General features: G+C 45.1%; 1 protein-coding gene across 1 annotated transcript in view; it reads left to right on the top strand.

Moving 5' to 3' along the window:
• Positions 1 to 21336, top strand: part of LOC309398860 (cytoplasmic phosphatidylinositol transfer protein 1-like) — a 57544-nt gene that overhangs the window by 23029 nt on the left and 13179 nt on the right. Inside the window, exons 4-7 of the mRNA XM_081966116.1 lie at positions 11360 to 11468; positions 16481 to 16552; positions 18231 to 18326; positions 19822 to 19977. Of these exons, the coding sequence (XP_081822242.1) occupies positions 11360 to 11468; positions 16481 to 16552; positions 18231 to 18326; positions 19822 to 19977 (433 nt within the window). The remainder of the gene's footprint in view (positions 1 to 11359; positions 11469 to 16480; positions 16553 to 18230; positions 18327 to 19821; positions 19978 to 21336) is intronic.

Raw genomic sequence — 21336 nt, 5'->3', positions numbered from 1 at the left:
TAAAGGCCTGAGCCTCTGTGGTTGTGTTGATTTTAACTCTTGTGTCCTCCCAGAATATTAGCATGCCTTCAGGCATCAACCATCTGAACCACACCCCCTTCTGGTAAAGTTTCTTCGCTAATTGCCAATAATTTTTTCTTTTCTCTCTCACTTTCTTAGGGATCTGTTTCAGAATGGTTATTTCTCTATCTTGGTATTTCAAAGCTTGCCCCCTTTGTGCACTCAAAATCTCATCTCTTGTGGTCTTTCTAAGAAATTTAATACCGTCTCTCCCCTTTTCATGTTGGGAAGACAATTTAATAAATAGGATCATTAGCAGTAGCAGAATCATTTACATTGCAGGTCATCTAAGATTTGGAGATAATTGGTTGTACCCTGGTATGTTGTCCAATTACCACAATTGGACAATGTGACCGGTGACCCTTGGGGAGGGGATCTTTTACTATTTTAATTATACTGAAACCGTAGGGAATAGTTAGAGTTGGTTTTACACTTGATGGTGCCTATATGATGTGCCCAATAAAGAAGTTCTTTGTGGAGGATTCTGGTCTCGGATTTGCTTGGGTTCATTATTTGGAATCATGGCAAGTTGTTTTTGGGGGTGTCAGACAACTTAAACCCCTAAGTAGAAATGATCCTTGGCTCCATTTGTTGAGAAACGTATAGTTTTATTACGAGTGAAGTGTATTGCAGCAATGAAAAGTCAGAACTGAGAATTGCATGCCCAAATTGCTATGTTCTACTTTCCCCTCTTTAACTGCCCCTCACTGACCATTGCCCCTTTGTAACCAATCAAGTTCATGCAAGATGTTTCCACACGGTCAGTCTGCATGCAGGTTGGTATGCATCTTCCTCCTTCTCCCAGCTGGGTGACCTTGAGGCAGCATCTCGAGGAGATACAGCACATACTTTCATTTTCCCAAGCATTCCCTCCTCCTCCATTTCCCCTTCCCACCGTTCATGGAACTCTGTCACCACATAGCAGTGAAGTACAAGCAAGCATAAGGTGGCAGCTGACGGAAAGCAGAGAACACTGTCAAGGAAACAGTTTTCACCCAAGAGTTAGGGCTAAGATACAGAATCTTGGAAGGAGGAAAGACGTGATGGAATATATCTACAAAGGGGAAGGTGGTTTAATGGACTACAGGGTAGGAATAGTTTCCCAACAGGGAGGGAACTCTTTCCAAGGAGGGAGGCGGGGAAGCACATTCCAGAGCTGGACCAGAGAAAGAAGAGGGAGTCAAGCTATTCTCCAAAACACTTGAAACAATGGATGGAAACTAATCAAGGAGCAAAGGAACCTGGAATTAAGGAGAAACTTCCTAACAGTGAGGACCATGGGTGTTAAACTCACCATGTCCCCTTGCTGTCATGTGACAACATTTCCCCCATTTGTGGAGCTGGGGTGGCTGTGACCTGTGGGTGATGCATCCAGCCTGCAGGCTGCCAGTTTAACACCCTTGGTGAGGACAGTTAACTGGTGGAATAGCTTACCTTCAGAAGTTATGGGTCTTTCATCACTGGAGGTTTTTAAGAAGACATTGGACAGTCACTTGTCTGAAATGGTATAGGACCTCCTGCTTGAGCAGGGGGCTGGACTAGAAGATCTCTAAGGTCCCTTCCAGCTCTATTCTGATTCAAGAAGAGATTTAGGACAGTCACTCCCTAGAATCTCCTAGAATATATCTATTAGGGTGAGGGTACTATGGGCTTAATCTGGCAAGATTCTGTCTATTGTCCGTAAGCAAATAGAGAACCGAACTTTGACTGGATTGTTCTATGTCAGGGGTGTCAAACTCGTGTCGTCACGGCCTCATCACATTACCTATTGTGACCTTTATCCCCTCACTAAACCGGGCCTGGGCATGGCCAGCGAGTGACGCATCAGCCCATGGGCCGTGAGTTTGACACCCTTGTTCCATGTCATTCTTGGGATGAGCCTGACAACATCAGAACTTCTAGCCCCTTTTATTAGTAAGATTAAGGCAAAATATTTCACAATGCTTAGAATTTCTTCTTGCTGGGAATTTCCACGCTTGGAACCAGCTGTTGCCTATGAAATAAATTACCAACAATCTCCCGTCCTATAACATCTGTTGGTTGGCTATGTCTAAAATTCCTCCTGTTATTTTTCTAGCCACACCACGTGATGGGTACTCTGGGGCTGTTTTTCTCTGCCCCTAGCAGAGATGAAAGGGTCTGGATCCTGTTGAGAGCCCCACCTTTGGGGCTGCCCAAGTCTTTTAATAACAGAGGGAAGCTTCATTTGTAATCCAGCTCTTTCCTTACCTTTGATGTCAATCCATTCTGCTCTTTGCATTTTGGGGAAGAGAGCACGGTGGTTTGGCCGAATGCCATCGTTTCAAATCTATTATCTCCCGCTGGTATTTCCTTTTGATTTGCCCAGTGGGCATGGATGTGATATTATATCTAGCCACAGGAGAAGAACAGCAAGTTGCTGTTCTAAGAAGGGTGAACGTGGGCTTGTTTTGGCTTGAGCAATACCCAAAAGACCCATGCTTAATCAAGAACAAACCAGAAATCATATCCAGGGTAAACCAAGGACTGAATGTTTTATGCTGACTGACTAGAACAGGAGTCAGCAACCTGTGGCTCTGGAGCTGCATATGGCTCTTTCATCCCTCTGCTGCGGCTCCCTGTCACCAGTTGGCGCCACAATTTGGAGAGGAGCTTCCAGTTTGGGGGGGGGCATGGTATGCCAGGAGGAGACGTTATGGCGAGGGGCGGGTTTTCCAGTCAGCTCCAAAATTGATAGGGCTTTCGGTTAGGACAGGTAGACGAAAAAGGGCACCACACAAGAGGAGACTCTATCATAGGGGACCTGGACTTCCGGTTAGCAGAGGGGAAAAAGGTGCCACACTAGAAGGAGACTCTATCGTAGGGGACCTGGACTTCCAGTTAGCAGAGGAAAAAAAGGTGCCACACTAGAAGGAGACTCTATCGTAGGGGAACTGGACTTCTGGTTAGCAGAGGAAAAAAAGGTGCCACACTAGGAGGAGACTCTATCATAGGGGACCTGGACTTCCGGTTAGCAGAGGGGAAAAATGTGCCACACTAGAAGGAGACTCTATCGTAGGGGACCCGGACTTCCGGTTAGTAGAGGAAAAAAAGGTGCCACACTAGGGGGAGACTCGATCATAGGGGACCTGGACTTCCAGTTAGCAGAGGAAAAAAAGGTGCCACACTAGGAGGAGACTCTATTGTAGGGGAACCGGACTTCTGGTGGGCTCCAGAATTGCATGGGGGGCTTCCAGTTACGACCTTTGTGGCTCTTTGACTGTTTAAGGCTGCTGACCCCTGATTTAGAAGGATGGAAAGTTGTTCTACCATTCCCACCACCCTGAAGGAACCCTTCGTTTTGGAGATGGGAACACGACATCCTGATAAAACACAGAACCACTTTTACATACGCTGCCTTATCATCCTCCTTTCAGGGACTCATGTTAGTCACTGGGGAGGTGGGGGAAAATCCCTGGTTTTGTCTTCAGCATCTTCTAGGAAAGTTCTCTTGCTGGGAACCTAGAGAAGTTCCCTCACTATATAGAATGGGGACAAATAATCAGGCAAAATAAAAAGGGGCTCAAGCAGGAGATCCTATGCCATTCAGACAAATGGTTGTTCAATCTCTTCTTAAAAACTTCCAGTGTTGGGGCATTCACAACTTCTGGAGGCAAGTTGTTCCACTGATTAATTGTTCTAACTGTCAGGAAGTTTCTCCTTAGTTCTAAGTTGCTTCTCTGCTTGGTAAGTTTCCACCCATTGCCTCTTATCATGCCCTCAGATGCTTTGGAGACTAGCTTGACTCCCTCTTCTTTGTGGCAGCCCCTGAGATATTAGAACACTTTTATCCTGTCTCCCCTAGTCTTTCTTTTCATTAAACTAGACATACTCAGTTCCTCAAAGTGTTCTTCATATGCTTTAGCCTCCAGTCCCCTAATCCTCTTTGTTGCTCTTCTCTGCACTCTTTCTAGAGTCTCAATTGTTTAATTTCCTCCTTTGACCCTTGTTACCTTATAGAGCACTATAGATGCAGCCAAATCTCTTGATTTATTGATAAAATATGGTTGTAGCTATCTGCTCTTCCTCCCCCTTTAGCCAGCCTTGGTTGAACCTTCTGAAGGAAATGGGCCGTCATCCTTGAGAGTACTAAACATTCTCTGCAGATAAGGGAAGAAAAATTATTCCCTCTGGGCTCTCATTTATACTTTCAACTGCTCAGTTCCCAGCCTTCTTCCTCTCTCTTTCTGCCCACAGGCCCTAGATCAATCATGTTTTACTTTCCAGGAAAGGTTGTTTGAGGAAATTGACTCAATGAAGTTGACGACACTGGCTGGGTCAAGATCAGCCTGCTTTCTTTGATCTGGGGAGAGGGATCTTTTTAGGTCAGACTGAAGAGCCTCGCTAACTCAACGGTGGGGACCTCTTGTCATTATGAGTGAGCCTGTATCTGACAACCACCGTGGGAGAAAAGGGACTTTTCAGAGAATGTGATTAGGAAAATACTAGAATGTGCAGAAATGAATAGATTGACACTGGCTATCAAAGAGAAAGAAGACACTGAATATTATGCAATTTGGGAATCTTTTTACCGGTGGTTAGAGAATAGACATAAGAATTAATAATAAAAGAAGTTGTGCAAAGTATAGAAAATGTATTAACAGTTAATAAAATTACCCTGTTTTCCCCAAAATAAGACCTCCCTGAATAATAAGCCCAATCGGTCTTTTGAGTGCACACGCTAAAATGAGCCCTCCCCTGAAAATAATCCCTCCCTGAAAATATATTGCAACACAGCAGCAGCCAGGAGGTGACCACGCTCGGTGCCTCCTGCATCTCAAAAATAATAAGACCTCCCAGAAAATAAGGCCAAGCGCTTATTTTGGGGGTCAAGACCCTGTCTTATTTTCAGGGAAACACGGTAATAGAGTTAAGTAAACCATAATGAGGATTGTTATAGAATTAGACATTTAAGATATTGGAAATTAAGAATATAGTAAATAATGAATATGATTGTAAACTTTAAATGTTGGCACAAAGTGTTTGTACCCAGACGACACACTGTTTAATAAAAAATGGATTGTTTATATAAAAAATAAAATAAAAAGTAAATGTGTGTGTGTATAAAGGAAAAGTTATTCGTGATGGGAGGTCTCAGGATAGCTTCTTTATCAGCTTCTGATTCTGATCACTGCTGCTAGTATCCTTTTCAAACTCAGCACCATGCAGAAGTGTTGGGTGATAGCTCCCATCATCCTGCAGTTAACTTGATGGTATCTTTGCCCGCACAACTGCAGGATATCAAGTTGGAGAAGTTTGGGCTCACAGCTGTTGATCGACAGTTCCTCTTGCAGCTCGCTCTTTCAGCAATGAGCAAAGGGTCTTCTCTCTAACCCCTTTCCGCATTACTGTAGGTCTTCTAGAAGTCCTGTTGCATTGTTGTTCTTAGGAAATGAATGGAGGGTCTTCTCAACTTCCTTCGATGTTCTGTCTTTTAGCAGGACATCTTTGATGTTCCTAGGAAATGAGTGGAGGATCTTAACCCCCTTCCATGTTGTGTCTTCTAGAAGTCCTGATGCATTGTTGTTCTTGGGGAATGAGTGGAGGGTTCTTCTCCTTCCATGTTGTGTCTTCCAGAAGTCCTGATGCTTTGTTCTTCTTAGGGAATAAGTGGAGAATCTTAACCTCCTTCTGTCTTGTGTCTTCCAGATGCCCTGAGGCTTTCTTGTTCTTAGGGAATGGGTGGAGGGTCTTCTCAACTTTCTTCCATGTTCTGTCTTTTAGACAGGACATCTTTGATGTTCTTAGAAAATGAATGGAGAATCTTAACCTTCTTCCATGTTGTGTCTTCTAGAAGTCCTGATGCTTTGTTGTTCTTAGTGAATGAGTGGAGGGTCTTCTCCTTAACCTCCTTCCGTATTACTGTAGGTCTTCTAGAAGTCATGAGGCATTGTTGTTCTTAAGAAATGAATGGAGGGTCTTCTCCTCAACTTATTTCCATGATCTGTCCTTTAGACATCTTGAATCTTTGGTGATCTTAGAAAATGCACATAGGATCTTAACCTCCTTGTTCTTAAGAAATGAATGGAGAATCTTCTCTTTAACCTCTTTCTATGCTGTGTCTTCTAGAAGTCCTGATGCTTTGTTATTCTAAGGGAATGAGTGGAGAATCGTAACCTCCTTCTGTGTTCTGTGTCTTTTAGATGCCCTGAAGCTTTCTTGTTCTTAGGAAATGAGTGGAGGGTCCTTCTCCCTCCATGTTGTGTCTTCTGGAGGTCCTGATGCTTTGTGGTTCCTTCCTTGGGTGCTGCTCCTAAAGAAAGCCAAGCCCTGCCCATGAATGAAGAAGAGTGCCTTGCCTGAATGGGGAGGAGAAACCTTAACCCGTTGACCATAGCTATTGCCTGAAGGGATAGTCACCCCTCCTTCCTCACCCCCTTTGGAGCATCTTGTAACACAGGGCTCTGATGGTTATCCTTAGGTGACCCTGAATCCACACCACTCATAGGAAGCAGGGCTCAGCAGCCAACCTTGGACCAAGCTGGGCATCCCTCTTATAAAGGTTTTGATTTATTCTCATCCTCTTTTTCAATAGCCACCCCTGTCATCTCGTATTACCTCCCTCCCGCTTCCAAATGCACAATGCCTGCGAGGTTCAATCGGGCTAAATCCATTTAAATGCAGTCTCTCCGACCTGCAATTGAATTTAGGATTAGCCTGTCAGTCTCCCTCTGTTTACCTTTGTCCTCTCCTCCCAGCTTACACCGATAGAAGCAGATTTTACCTTGCAATTGCATTTGAGCTGAAGCTCCAAGCGTTTCTTTCCCAGCTGGCTTAAACTTGGCTTCCCATTGTTGAGCTGGATTTATTTGATGACCTGGAATAGAAGCCCCCGGTTACTCACTCACGCCCCACCAGCATGGATCTGTCTCTTTGCAATACCGATCAAAACCAGTTGGCCATCACTAGAGCTGTCCATGTGGGGAAACAGTTATATTTTTAGACTGTGTTCTCACGACTCTTCTCCTAAGGGAATTCTATTTATAGAGGACAAAACCGAACAAGAATAATTGAGGGATAGGGAATCGGAGATCATTTCTCCCTGCACATTCCAGCTGGCAGGTGACACCATGGCAAAGAAGAACCTTTCTGAAACGGGGGGCTTCGATGTGACAGCTGCCAGGGGAGAACTTCAGCCACTTGGTGTTTGTTCTGATCTAGGCTTCCCCCAAAAGCATGAAGCCGAATCCTGGTCCCAACAAAACCCCTTTTATTAAACGAATGTGAATTCCTCTCATTCACCTTTAACAAAGGCCTGGCAAACAGTCTTTCAAAGGAATATTTGTGACCACAGACCTTATCTATCTTGGAAAGCTGCCATGTAAATATTTTCCAATGTGCAAGGAAAGACTGGGTACAGAGTCTCTGAGATTCATGGACAGATCTTTACAGTCCTGAAAGAAACAAATGAATGAAGGAATGAATTGTTTTCTACAAAAGCCCACTCCCCTTTCGCTCTTCTATTTCCTATGGGAGGGGCCATTCACCGTCCACCTGTGGCCTTAATCCCAAGCCGACCCTGATTTCTTAGCTGTTCTTTTCTTCTGGCAGCTGTGCGTATGCGCACACTGGGAACAGGCTCCAGCTGTTCCTCTGCCTCATTGCTGTCTAGCTCCAAAAGCAGCTGATAACTGGCATACAGCTCTGGCCCCCTCTCTGCCTCTGATGCAGAGCCCTCATTTGAGTCTTCCCCAGACTCCAGAACTGGCCCATGTTCCTCCCCAACCGCCTCACTGTCCGACTCTGCTACCAGCTCTGCTGGTGGGTCTCAATAGGAAGAGACGTTCCCCAAAATAAGTGTCTTAAGCTGATGAGATGTCCAACAGCCTCTATGCAGGAATGAACCCTTTAGGTGAAGGTCATAAACTATGTATAGTATTTATTGAAAGGTGCAGAAATGAAGAATCCAAGAATGTCAATGACTGCTGTGGTTCAGACACCAGTCCTGTATATGAAAATGAAGACCCTCAAATCATCTTGCATGGCATTGCCTTCTTAACCCATGTGGCAGCCCCCACTCTTTTGAGGAGAACAGGCTGTTTCTGTTCATCTGTTTTATTTCTAACAGTGAAATCTGCTGATATGTTTCTTCTAACCGACTGTGAGAATGCACTGAAATATCAGAGGCTTAGATCATCTATTTTATACTTCGGGGGTTCGGGAGGGGCAGAAATAGGAAAATCTGGGTTGCTCTCATTCAGTACATTTAGAGCCGCAGTGGGACAGTGGTTAGAGTGCAGTACTGCAGGCTACAGCTGCTGACTGCCAGCTGCCTGCAGTTTGGCAGTTCGAATCTCACCAGGCTCAAGGTTGACTCAGCCTTCCATCCTTCCAAGGTCTGTAAAATGAGGACCCAGATTGTTGGGGGCAAGAGGCTGATTCTGTAAACTGCTTAGCGAGGACTGTAAAGTACTGTGAAGTGGTTTATAAGTCTAAGTGCTACTGCTATTGCCCTTCCTTCCCTTCCTTCCTTCCTTCCTTCCTTCCTTCCTTCCTTCCTTCCTTCCTTCCTTCGAATGCAGTATTGCAGGCTAACTCTGCTGACTGCCTGACTGGCTCAAGGTTGACTCGGCCTTCCATCCTTCCAAGGGGAGTAAAACGAGGACCCAGATTGCGGGGGGAATATGCTGACTCTGTAAACCGCTTAGAGAGGGGGTGTAAAGCACCATGAAGCGGTATATAAGTCAAAGTGCTATTGCTATTTCTATTTGCTCCCCCAGGAGCTGCAAAAATAAAAGCGGAATAAAACCGAGTTGGCGGTCTAATTTACATTGTTCGTCAACATTTTGTCCATCTTCTTGACTTGTCTGTAAACCTTGCTTGTTGAGACTCTTGTCCTCTTCTTCATAAACTGGCTCACCTGGTAGAAGGTGGTGGTCATGGCTTAGGATCATAGGATTGGAAGGATCCTGAAAGTCTTCTCTTCCAACCTTCGGCCCACGGCAGGAATCTTCAGACCATTCCACATAAATTGCTGCCCATCCTTTGCTTGATGATTTTCAGGAATCTTCAGACCATTCCACATAAATTGCTGCCCATCCTTTGCTTGATGATTTTCAGTGACAAATCCCCTGTGAATACAGGAGACAGGCTTGTTCTGTGGCTTCTGATTTCTCATCCCCGTGAAATTTCTTCCTGTTCCCAATTTTGGTCTTCCTCTGTAAAATGTCCACCTACTGATTCTTCTCTTTCTCTCAGGCCTTGTGGAGAATAAATCCATACTTTCCCCCCCCTGTGACGTTCCTTCATGCGTTGGAAGACTGTCATGTCTGGCCTTAGCTCTTTCTCCTTTAGATGAAACAACCCCATCAACATTAACCTTATTTAATTATTTATTTTATTTATTTCGTCCAGCATGTATCAGATAACACATAGAAGTATAAACATGATTGTGAATACATGAAATGGATACGAATAAAAGGGAACTCCAAGTGAAGAGGAAATAATAAGAAAGGTGCCGAACTGGACAAACTAACTAAAGAAATCCAGGGAAAAGAAGAATCAGAATTCTATCAGATATGGGATAAATGGTATAGGTGGATGGAGGAAAGAAATAGGAATCCTAGGCGATAAATAAGCAGAATGTGGTAGCTCTTATAGATCGTGGTCGGTGTTAAAATGTTTATTCATTGAATAATATAAATACGAATGATTCTGGATAAAAGTACTTTCAAACAAATGTAGTTAAAGGAGAATGTTGGTATATTCTTTGATTTAAAATGCACAACTCAATTTGAATGAAGTATAAAGAATGATTGTAGTAATGCACGGAATTTAAATGTAACCAATCGACATGCTAGCTGGAAGACGTATTGAAGAGTGTTTTGTGTGTGTGTTATCCGTCTAATTAAAACAATTAAAAAAATAATTAAAAAAAGGGAACATTATGACAAGGACGGTAGGTACGTTGGTGCGCTTATGCATGCACCTTATAGACCTCTTAGGGATGTGGTGAGGTCAACAGTAGACAGGCTAAGGTTAAAATTATGGGGTTTTGTGGATGAAACCACAGAGTCAGGTAGAGCATTCCAGGCGTTGACCACTCTGTTGCTGAAGTCGTATTTTTTGCAATCGAGTTTAGAGCAGTTTACGTTGAGTTTGGATCTATTGTATGCTTGTGTATTGTTGTGGTTGAAGCTGAAGTAGTCATTAACAGGTAGGACATTGTAGCAGGTAACTTTGTGTACTACTCTTAGGTCAGACCGAAGGCAACATAGTTCTAAGTTGTCCAAGCTCAAAATTTCAAGCCTGGTGGCATAAGGGATTCTGTTGCGAGCAGAGGAGTGGAGGCTCTTCTCGTGAAATAACTCTGGACTCGCTCAATTGTATTAATGTCTGATATGCAGTGTGGGTTCCAGACAGATGAGCTGTATTTGAGAATTGGTCTAGCAAAGGTTTTGTATGCTCTGATTAGCAGTACAATATTACCAGAGAAGAAGCTATGCAAGATTAGGTTAACCACTCTTAAATGCCGTTTTGGCAATGTTGTTACAGTGGGCTCTGGCAGTTAGATCATTAGAGATGAGCACTCTTCCTTCATCCATCTTAATCCATAAATCCTTCAACATAGAGTTTGTTCTTCTCTGAACTGTTTCTAGGCAAGAATGAAGCCATAGACCCACAGAAGATTATCCATTCCTGTTTCCTGCTTTGGAGTTTAATTTTTAGGCATTTTCCTCTCCCCAACCCAACAGATTCTTCTCTTGTGGGCTTTGAAGGCATCTGATCTCTGTTAACATAATGGTCCTCTCCAGTCTAGAGATCATGGGTACCAGCCTCAGCTGCATAATTCCTTGCGTGTTTTAATTTTTTATTTTAATATTTAATATATTAAATATGATATTACTATAGAGCAGGAGGGTCAAACTTCATTTCATTGAGGGCCGCATCAGGGTTGTGTTTGACCTTGGGGTCGGTGGGGAGGTGTGGCCAGGGTGGGCATGGCCAGCTCGACATCACTCATGTCAGGGGCGCATTTAGTGGCCCGGGCCGTCTGCCAGCAAAAATGGGTTCCAGAGCTCCGTTTTGGGTTGCGACAGCCTCCTGCAACTCTCTGCCAACAAGCTCCATTTTCATTGGCAAAGGCATGACAGGCTGGTCCTTCGTGTTTCCAGGACGGCCCCATGGGCTGGTTCTGGCCCGCAAGCCTTGCATTTGACATCCCTGCTACAGAGCGAATTTGGGTTAATTTGGGACATATCTTAATTAACTTGGAGACTTGGACATTGACTTCAATTTGAGATTTGATTTCCATTTAGCCTTCTGTTCTGTTCTTCTGCAGCAAATTGCCTAGCTGGGCCCGGGCAGTAACACCACGAATCTTCTATATCACCGAGAAAGCCTGGAACTATTATCCATATACCATCACAGGTAAGGAGAAAATCCTAACGGTGTGTAAGAATGACCTTGGCAGACAGTGGAGCTGGCAGCAGATTCGGACAGCGAGGAGGTGGGGGAGGAACATGGGTCAGTCCTGGAGTCTGGGGAAGGCTCTGATGAGGGGTCTGTGTTGGAGGCAGAGAGGGGGCCAGAGCCATATGCCAGTTATCAGCTGCCTTCAGAGTCAGGCATCAGTGAGGCAGAAGAACAGCTGGAGCCTGTTCCCAGTGTGTGCATGCGCAGAGTTGCCAGACGAAGGGAACAGCTAAAGAACAGGGGTTGACTTGGGAGTAAAGCCACAGGTGGACCATGAATGGCCCCTCCCAGAGGAAATAAAAGAGGAGCGAAAGGGGAGTGGAGTTTGCAGGAAACAATTACTTCGCTTAATTGGTTCGTGACTCTCCTTGCCAAGTTCTGCAGATATCGGTTGGCGGCTCTCCAAGCCAGATAAGGTCTGTGACTGTAAATCCTCCCTCGAAAGACTTTGCTGGATGGGAGTGAGCAGAATTCACAGTCAATTAACAAAAGGGTTTTTGCCAGGACAAGGAGTTTGCTTCATGCTCTCGGGAAGCCTGGGTCAGAACAGAGAGAAAGCCACAAACTGGATAACTGGCGTCTAAACAGCTTTCTCAGCCCACAAAAAGAAAAAAGGGTTAATCTGGCATCTGTACTTCAGATGGGATCCTCCCTGATTTTCTGGGGAATGAAAGGAAAACAGGGGGAAAATTACTTTCAGTCTTACAACCTTACAAGAGAGATAGACTTACGGCAGGCAGTCCTCAACAATTGAGCCCAAGATTTCTATCGCTGAGTACGACCTTTGTTGAGTTTTCCTCCATTTTACTTTTCTTGCCACACTTAAATCACAGCGGTCATTAAATTAGTCACACGGTTGTTAAGTGAATCTGGCATCCAGGTTAGAAGGTCGCAAAAGGGGATCACGTGACCCCGGGACACTGAAACCGTCATAAATATGAGTCAGTTGCCAAGGGTTCTGAATTTCGACCCTGGGGATGCTTCAAAAAATCATGACTGTGAAAACTGGTCCTAAGTCATTTTTTTTCCGGGCCGTTGTAACTTTGGATGGTCACAAAATTGGACTGTGGTAAGTCGAGGGCTGAATATACCCCTGGTTGTGCTGCTTGTTTCAACTACCTCCCAGGGTTAACAGAAACTCTTGGACAGTCCATATTTTTTCTTTAAAAATTCTGCAAAAAGGTCTGTCTAGAGTGAAAGTGTTGAGTGAATTCAATATTTTGATCCTTTGCAAATTTCCTTAAATGGGACGCGGTGCCTCAGTGGCTAAGATGCTAAGCTTATCGATCAGAAAGGTCGGCAGTTCGGCGGTTCGAATCCCTAGTGCCGCGTAACGGAGTGAGCTCCCATTACTTGTCTCAGTTTCTGCCAACCTAGCAGTTTGAAAGCATGTAAGAAATGCAAGTAGAAAAATAGGGACCACCTTTGGTGGGAAGAGAACAGCGTTCTGTGCGCCTTTGGCATTGAGTCATGCCAGCCATATGACCACGGAGACGTCTTCGGACAGGGCTGGCTCTTTGGCTTAGAAATGGAGATGAGTACTGCCCCCTAGAGTCAGGAATGATCAGCACTTATGTGCGAGGGGAATCTTTACCAACCTTTACCACCCTTAAAAGGTCACTTACCAAGTCTTTTGAGATCTTAGATGTATGGCAAGCTACTCCCTTGGCCTTTGATTTAGCAGTTATTGGATTTTCCTGCTAGATTTGAGCACAATCGGATTGCTTTTACAGCTTTTAAATTTACTAAAACACCATCATGGCTACCCCGGGTTACAAAATGAGTGGTTTTAGTTCAGAGACGGGCTTTCCATAATGTAACAACTGGTTTGCCTAGTGCAAAACCAAAAATGTGAGCATGTGCAGTTTCCGCGTTTGTGCGCAGCTTCAAACACACGGAGGCTTCATGCACGCGGCTTCCAGAACACCTTCTTGGGCAGCCACGGTGAGTAGAGCAGGCGAGGCACGGAAATCATCTCGGCTGCATGGGCGTGGTGAGCGAGCCAGAGAGTGAGATATATAGGATAGGATAGCACCAGGGGGAGGGGAGGGGGCAGCCGGGGGTCAGAACTACCGGTATGGGTGAATCGGTCCGTACCAGCAGCAGCCCACCTCTGCTTTAGTTGTCCAGAAAATGTGTAATGGATCATTCTTCCTTCTCTCCAACCTTAGCTTTGTCTCTTTCTCTGTCTCCCCTTTGCTAACTTGGGATATCTGGAATGATCTCACAACGGGTGCAGAGTACACAGTAAGTACTAAGACGCCTTCTTACTTTCGGTACTTCTCTAGCAGAATAGAAGAGAGGACTCAAGAACACCATGAGTAACTTCAAGGCATTCGGTGGAGTCCTTGGTGCTCTCTGAGATTTGGTTATTTTCTTGCAGACGCTTCATAACCCAACTAGGTAACATCATCAGTGCTAGAAGGGAGAGGGCTTTGTCCTCTATAGAGATACCAGTGGTTTCCCTGTCAATGTTGGTAGTTCCTTGATTATCCTACTCTTTGCTCTTCATTTGTCTGAGTTGCAGTCTTTGCAAGAAGGGAACATGTGTTGTGACCCACCAGTGGCCAGCAGAACTGGCAGCAGATTCGAACAGTGAGGAGGTTGGGGAGGAACATGGGCCAGTCCTGGAGTCTGGGGAAGGCTCTGACGAGGGCTCTGTGTCAGAGGCAGAGAGGGGGCCAGGGCTGTCTGACAGTTATCAACTGCCTTCAGAGTCAGACATCAGGGAGGCAGATGAACAGCTGGAGCCTGTTCCCGGCGTGCGCATGCGCAGAGTTGCCAGATGAAGAAAACAGCTAAAGAACAGGGGTCAACTTGGAAGTAAGGCCACAGGTGGACGATGAATGGCCCCTCCCAGAGAAAATAAAAGAGGAACGAAAGGGGAGTGGAGTTTGCAGAAGATCATTAGTTTGCTTCATTTGTGTGTGTGTTCCAGTATAGCTCTGGAGTGCCTTGAGCAATCTCAACCAAACTTGGTACACAGATGACTTACTCTCAGGAAACAAATACTGCGGGGGTAAGAGACCCCTTCAGCCCCTCGGGCTGTGTTTTCTGTTAAGATACAGCCTGTTGTGCTGCAAAATGGCTTTTACTGTACAGCGCAGTGGACTTGCCATGGTAACGGCTTCATAGCACTCCACAAGGAGGCTCCCTCTGGTAAGGGGGAAAATCCAACATTAGAAATTACGTTTGGTCTGGACATTTTCAACAAAATCAGGCCTTTTCCTGTCTGATACAGGATTAAATACCCGGCAACACTGGGATATCAGCTAGTCATATATATAACTCAAGGTGGAAAACATATCCGCTCACACAGGGAGGGGCTCCTCCTGGTGCCGTCCGCTAGGCAATGCCAGCGGGCGACACCTAGGAGTAGGTCCTTCTCTGTGATGGGCCCAACCCTCTGGAACGACCTCCCCCCTGATATTCGAACTACCACTGACCTCCGTTCCTTCCGTCAAAAGTTAAAGACTCACCTATTTCAATCAGCTGGCTTGGCACTTTCTTAGTTTTACCTCCCGGGGATTTATTTTAATTGGGTTTGGGGTTTTAATTGGGATGTTTTTAGGTATTTATTTCTTGTACAGTCTATCTCCCCCTCTAATGTATTTTAAATGTATTTTATTGTTATGTCTGTATTTTATGCACTGACTGTACACCGCCCCGAGTCCCTTTTTGGGAGAGGGGGCGGTTTAAAAATCTAAGAAATAAATAAATAAATAAATATCCAACACATCTTCCTCCTCCTATTTTCCCCACAACAACTCTGTGAGGTGGATTGAGCTGAGAAAGGGGGAGTGGCCCAAGGTCACCCAGTTGGCTTTCATAGCTAGAACTCACCATCTCCTGGGGATTGGCCCAAAGTTACCCAGCTGGCTTTCATGGCTAATGTGGGACTTGAACTCACAGTCTCCTACTTTCTAGCTTGCTGCCTTAACCACTAGACCAAACTGTCTCTCATCTCCTCACCATCCACATAAGGTGCTATTTACACTTTCCTTCCCATTAAAGCTATGGATATAAACCAAGCCATTCTGCACCGAGAAACAAAAAGAAAGTGATGTTTGAACGTTTCTTTCTTTCATCCAGTTGATGAAAAATAGCACCTGCAAAAAAAAATCCCATTCTGCCCCTTTTATAACTTTGACGAACCGCTTGCAAATCTTCAACGATTAAATTTGAAATCCTGAAGAAACCCAGATCTTCTTTCCTTCTCAGGAAATGGACCTCTGCAGTTCCTCAGAAATTTTTGTGCTCCTGCTGAAAGATGCAGAAGCCCTCCAGATTATTCTGACCGAGGCTTCCCGAGAGCATGAAACAAACTCCTGGTCCTGACAAAAAAAACCTTTATTAATTTCCTGTGAATTCTGCTCATTCACAACCAGCAAAGTCTTTCGAGGGAGGATTTAAAGTCACAGACCTCATCTGGCTTGGAGAGCTGCCAGGCCGATCTCTGCAGAACTTGGCAAGGAGTCTCGGAGAGTCACGAGCCAATGAAGCAAACTAATTGTCTCCTGCAAACTCCACTCCCCTTTCGCTCCTCTTTTATTTCCTCTGGGAGAGGCCATTCATCATCCACCTGAGTGTGTATATGTATGTGTGTGTGTGTGTGTGTGTGTGTATAGTGTTGTGTTTGTGCTGATAAATAAATAAAGGGAGACTAGTATAGATCTATTTCAAGCTAGTTAGCTCTCATCAGCTAGCCATACTGAGTGTGTGTGTGTGTGTGTGTGTGTGTGTGTGTATAGTGTTGTGTTTGTGCTGATAAATAAATAAAGGGAGACTAGTATAGATCTATTTCAAGCTATTTAGCTCTCATCAGCTAGCCATACCCTTACTGGGATTTGAACCTGGGCTGTATTACATATTAGGCAGATGTATTAGCCACTAAGCCACAGGCTCTCCTCCTTTATCAGCTATTTATCAGCTATACTCACATTATATTATATCTGCTCACATTCTCCATTTCTCTTCCCTTTTGCAGTGCTCGTTTCTGCCAAAATTTTCTATCTACATAGAGACCAAGTATGAAGATAATTGCGGAAATGGCACCAACGTAAGCGCAACCCATACAGAATGAGAAAAGCCACCCCATTTCATCCCGTCTAGCTATTTTCAGACAGGAATGTAGACTTGATGGGTCCCCAAGGTGTTTTTGTTTTCAAGAGGCAACTGGACTTTCTGGTTTTTCTTTGAAGATGTTTCACTTCTCATCCAAGAAGCTTCTTCATCCAAGAAGTCCATTTGCCGCTTGAAAATTCACCTTGGGGACAATCATGACCTGGATGACTGAGAATTTCCATACATGGTGGGAGTTATCCATGCACTAAATCAGAGATGGTATTCAGCAGGTTCTGACCAGTTTTAGAGAACCAGTAGCAGAAATTTTGAGTAGTTTGGAGAACCGGTAAATACCACCTCTGGCTGGCCTCACCCCCATCTATTCTCTGCCTCCCAGTTCCCAGCTGATTGGAAGGAAATGGAGATTTTACAGTATCCTTCCCCTGCCATGCCCACCAAGCCATGCCACGCCCACCAAGCCACGCCCACAGAACCAATAGTAAAAACAATTTGAAACCTACCACTGCACTTAATCAATGACTCAATGTCAGCGTGGACAAACCCCATCAGGGAAATCTCCCCTGTGGCTGGGGAATCCTGGAGTGGATGTCCACACATCTTCCAAATTGCCAAAGTTGAGAAATGCTGCATTAAATTTGGCTGAGTCCATTTGAGCTGGTCAGGATCGACCTCCCGGCAGTGGGCAGAGTCAGCCTGCAATATTCTAATCATTGTGCCACGATAGATAGATAGATAGATAGATAGATAGATAGATAGATAGATAGATAGATAGATAGATAGATGATAGATGATAGATAGATAGATAGATAGATAGATAGATAGATAGATGATAGATAGATAGATAGATAGATAGATAGATAGATAGATAGATAGATAGATGATAGATAGATAGATAGATGATAGATAGATAGGAAAGGAAGAAAGGAAGGAAGGAAGGAAGGAGAAAAGGAAGGGAGAGAAAGGAAAAGACAGAAAGAAGCAATAGCACTTAGACTTATATACTGCTTCACGGTGCTTTTACAGCCCTCTCTAAGCAGTTTACAGAATCAGCCTTTTGCTCCCAACAATCTGGGTCCTCATTTTACCCACCTCAGAAGGGTAGAAGGCTGAGTCAACCTTGATCCTGGTAAGATTTGAACTTGCCAAATTGCAAGCAGCCGGCAGTCAGCAGAAGGAGCCTGCAATACTCCACTCTTAACAACTGCACCACCGTGCAGCGTGCAACAAAATAACAGTTGGCAGGAACCTAGTCCAGCCCCATGCTTAAATAGGAAACCCTCTACCATTCTGGACAAATGGTTATCTAATCCCTTCTCGAAAGCCTCCAGTGATGGAGCACCCACAACTTCTGAAGGCAACTTCTGTTCCACTGATTCATTGCACTCATTGTCAGGAAAAGTCTCCTCAGTTCTAGCTTGGTTCTCTCCTTGATTAGCATCCATCCATTTCTTCTCGCCCTGCCTTCAGCTGCTTTGGAGAATCACCTGAAGGCAAGATGATGGATGGAAACGAATGACAAGCCGAGCAAGGAAAGCACAAATCGTAGCCTAGCCAACCCTGCTTGAGTTTACCATCCCTCATTCATTGAGAATCTGTGTTTTCTCTCCCTGGCACGTTGACCGGTCCAATGTTTTTCCCCTTTGCTCTCACAGATATTTCTCAATGAAAAAATCTTGGGAGACCATGACGTGATGTTCTTGGACATTGCTTTTGATGAAATCCCAGAACGCTACTACAGGAGCTTAGAGGTAACCACCTGTTGGACAAGGGAACTGTGCATGGTTGGTGAGTGGCTTTGCCTTCTCCAACCCAACTGCTCATTCCTGTAAATCAGCGATCACTACCATGGACCACTGGTGGTTCGCGAGAAGATGTTGGTGGTCCGCGGAAAAATCTTTGCATTTTTGCATTTTTAAAAAATATTGCACTAAATCAGGGATCCTCAAACTACAGTCCCTGGACTGGATATGGCCCGCTGAAGCAATTACTCCCGCTCGCTGAGAGGATGGTGTCCTTCAGGCATTTAGCTTGGTGGCCTGTTTAGTACCTCCAGCTCCTCCCTCCCTCCCTCCCTCCCTCCCTCCCTGGGAGTCCAGGCGCTTCAGTGAGCGGTGTGCAAATCTTCGTCCTCAAAAGACAGAGTTTGCAGGGGGCCAATCTAGCACCTGGGATGGCTACAAGACCAACATTCTGTCAAATAGCATCCAAAAGTAAACCAGAGTCCAAGGCAAAGTATTGCTCAAAGTTCCAATTTATTAAGAGAGCCACGTCGGCACATCTGGGAAAACCCGAATCTGGAAGCTTCCCGGTTTTCCCCACCCAGTTGAAAGTTCAAAATCTTGCCCCCCACCCCAGTCCATCACATGGTCCAATCTCTCACTGCCATGCTGGCAGCTCCACCCATCCAGTTCCGGTCAGGTGCAGAGGTGCAAAGACAAAGGATGACCTTGGCTTTCTAGAAAGAATGTTGTTATGGCTACATCTCATCTAACTCCGTACAATCCCCCCTCCCATTTTCCCACAATAGAAAATGCATAGTAGAATAATAGAAAACGTGGCAGGCCAAAGATCCAAAAGAAAAGATGGCTGCAGGCCTGATGCATTCATTCTTGGCCGTATTTGAGATTCCTAGATTCAATGGACAGCAAACCTAGGGTTGACCTTTGGTGCTTCTCTTCACTAACAGGTGGCCAAGCTAAGTGCCTGAAGGACCCCATCCCATCACTAATTCATATTAGTGGTCTGTGGGATTTAAAATTATGAATTTAATGGTCCCTGAGGTCCGAAAGGTTGGTGACCCCTGCTGTAACTGGTCTGTTGGGAGGATCTTGGGAGACAGGACGAAGAACTTCATGTTTCTTTGCTTCTGCAGTCCAGGACAAATTCAGTCCTAGCTGTAGTGTTAGTTCATGGCAACCTGCAAACTGGTTGCTTGTACATCGATGTTTTGCTGGGATTGCAACAATGCTGCTCTTATGTGCTTGGTGGATAGAGTCTCCTAGAGATCAAGGAACAAGAGGTTTTTTTTTTTCCTTTGGGAAAAAAGTATAAGACTTGAACTGAAAGTCTGTAGAGATTCTCAGTCATCCAGGTCATAGTTGTCCCAAAGAATGGCTGGATGACTGAGAATCTCGACAGACTTTGAGCTATGCATTGAAAAAAAAAGTGACAGGACCATTTTTCACACTTACGACTCGCTCACGTGATCAAAATTGTATTCCCCCCTCCCCCTATTGGCTATAGGATCTCCGGTCCTTCTGCTCAGCTAAGACTGGTCGCGGGCCACTCCAGGAAGGCTGGCGGGAACATACACAGCCCATCATGTGCTCTTACAAACTGGTGACGGTCAAATTTGAAGTCTGGGGACTGCAAACACGGGTAGAACAATTTGTCCATAAGGTGAGCATTTTTCTCTATCAAGGGACCTGCAGGGAAAGCTGATGGATGGAGACAAATAGGCTGCAGTTTCCAAAAAGGGGGAGGGGAGCCAACGTCATCTTGGACTACACCAACAGAGGGAGAATATCAAGATCACAAGAAGGGATGGTACTGCTTCATACCATGTTAGGGAACCCGGATTTGGAGTATTGCGTCCAGTTCTGGTCACCATGAAACCCAAAAGATCCAAAACCCTATTCTCCAAGGCACCTGAGGGTAGAACAAGAAGCAATGGGTGGAAACTAATCAAGGAGAGAAGCAACTTAGAACTGAGGAGAAATTTCCTGACAGTGAGAACAATTAATCAGTGGAACAGAAGTTGCCTCCAGAAGTTGTGAATGCCCCAACACTGGAAGTCTTTAAGAAGATGTTGGATAGCCATTTGCCTGAAGCGGTATAGGGTTTCCTGCCTAGGCAGGGGGTTGTACTAGAAGACCTCCAAGGTCCCTTCCAACTCTACTATTGTATTGTAAGATATCAAGACCCTAGAAAGAATGCAGGGAACAACAACTGAATATGGTTAGGGGGTCTGGAGTCTAAATCATATGATGAGCGATTAAGGCAGATGTCGGCGATCTGCAGCTCCGGAGCTGCATGCAGCTGTTTTGTCCCCCCTGCAGTGGCTCCCTGTTAACTGAACCCACCACTGGTTGGCCCCGCCCCTTGCCCTCCCCTTCCAGTCACTCCTCGCCTGGCCTGAGAGTGGAGACAGACAGACAGACGAGAGAGTCAGAGAGGGAGAAAGAGAGACACACACAGAGAGAGATACCCGTTTCCCACAGAAAAGAAAACACGGGAAGCCACGAAACCTGGGCGGGCGTGGCTGGGTTGATTGTGATCACGTGACTGGGTGGAAGTGAGTGATGTCAAGTTGGCCACGCCCACCCAGGTTTCATGGTTTCCCGTGGTTTCTTTTCTGTGGAAACGGGTCCCAATAGCTCTTTTTTTTAGTGTCTCAGGTTGCAGACCCCTGGATTAAGGGAAGTAGGTACGTTCTGTTGAACAAACAAACATGGATTGGGGGAACATAATAATAACTTGAGTGACTGCCACGGAGAAAAGACGATCGACTTACTCTCCAAAGCAGGAGAAGAAGTAATGGGTGGAAGCCTGTTAAACAGAGATCCAATCTAAAAGTAAGGAGACATTTCCTGATAGTGGGAACAATTACTCAATGGAGTAGTTTGCCTCCTGGAGTTGTGGGTGCTTCGTTGCTGGAGGTTTTCCAAAATACAATAATAATACAATACAATAGCAGAGTTGGAAGGGACCTTGGAGGTCTTCTAGTCCAACCTCCTGCCTAGGCAGGAAACCCTATAC

This window comes from Natrix helvetica (genome assembly GCF_964273705.1).
Source record: "Natrix helvetica genome assembly, chromosome: 13".
Taxonomy (NCBI): Eukaryota; Metazoa; Chordata; class Lepidosauria; order Squamata; family Natricidae; genus Natrix; species Natrix helvetica.
This window is presented reverse-complemented; position numbering and strand designations above follow the sequence as displayed.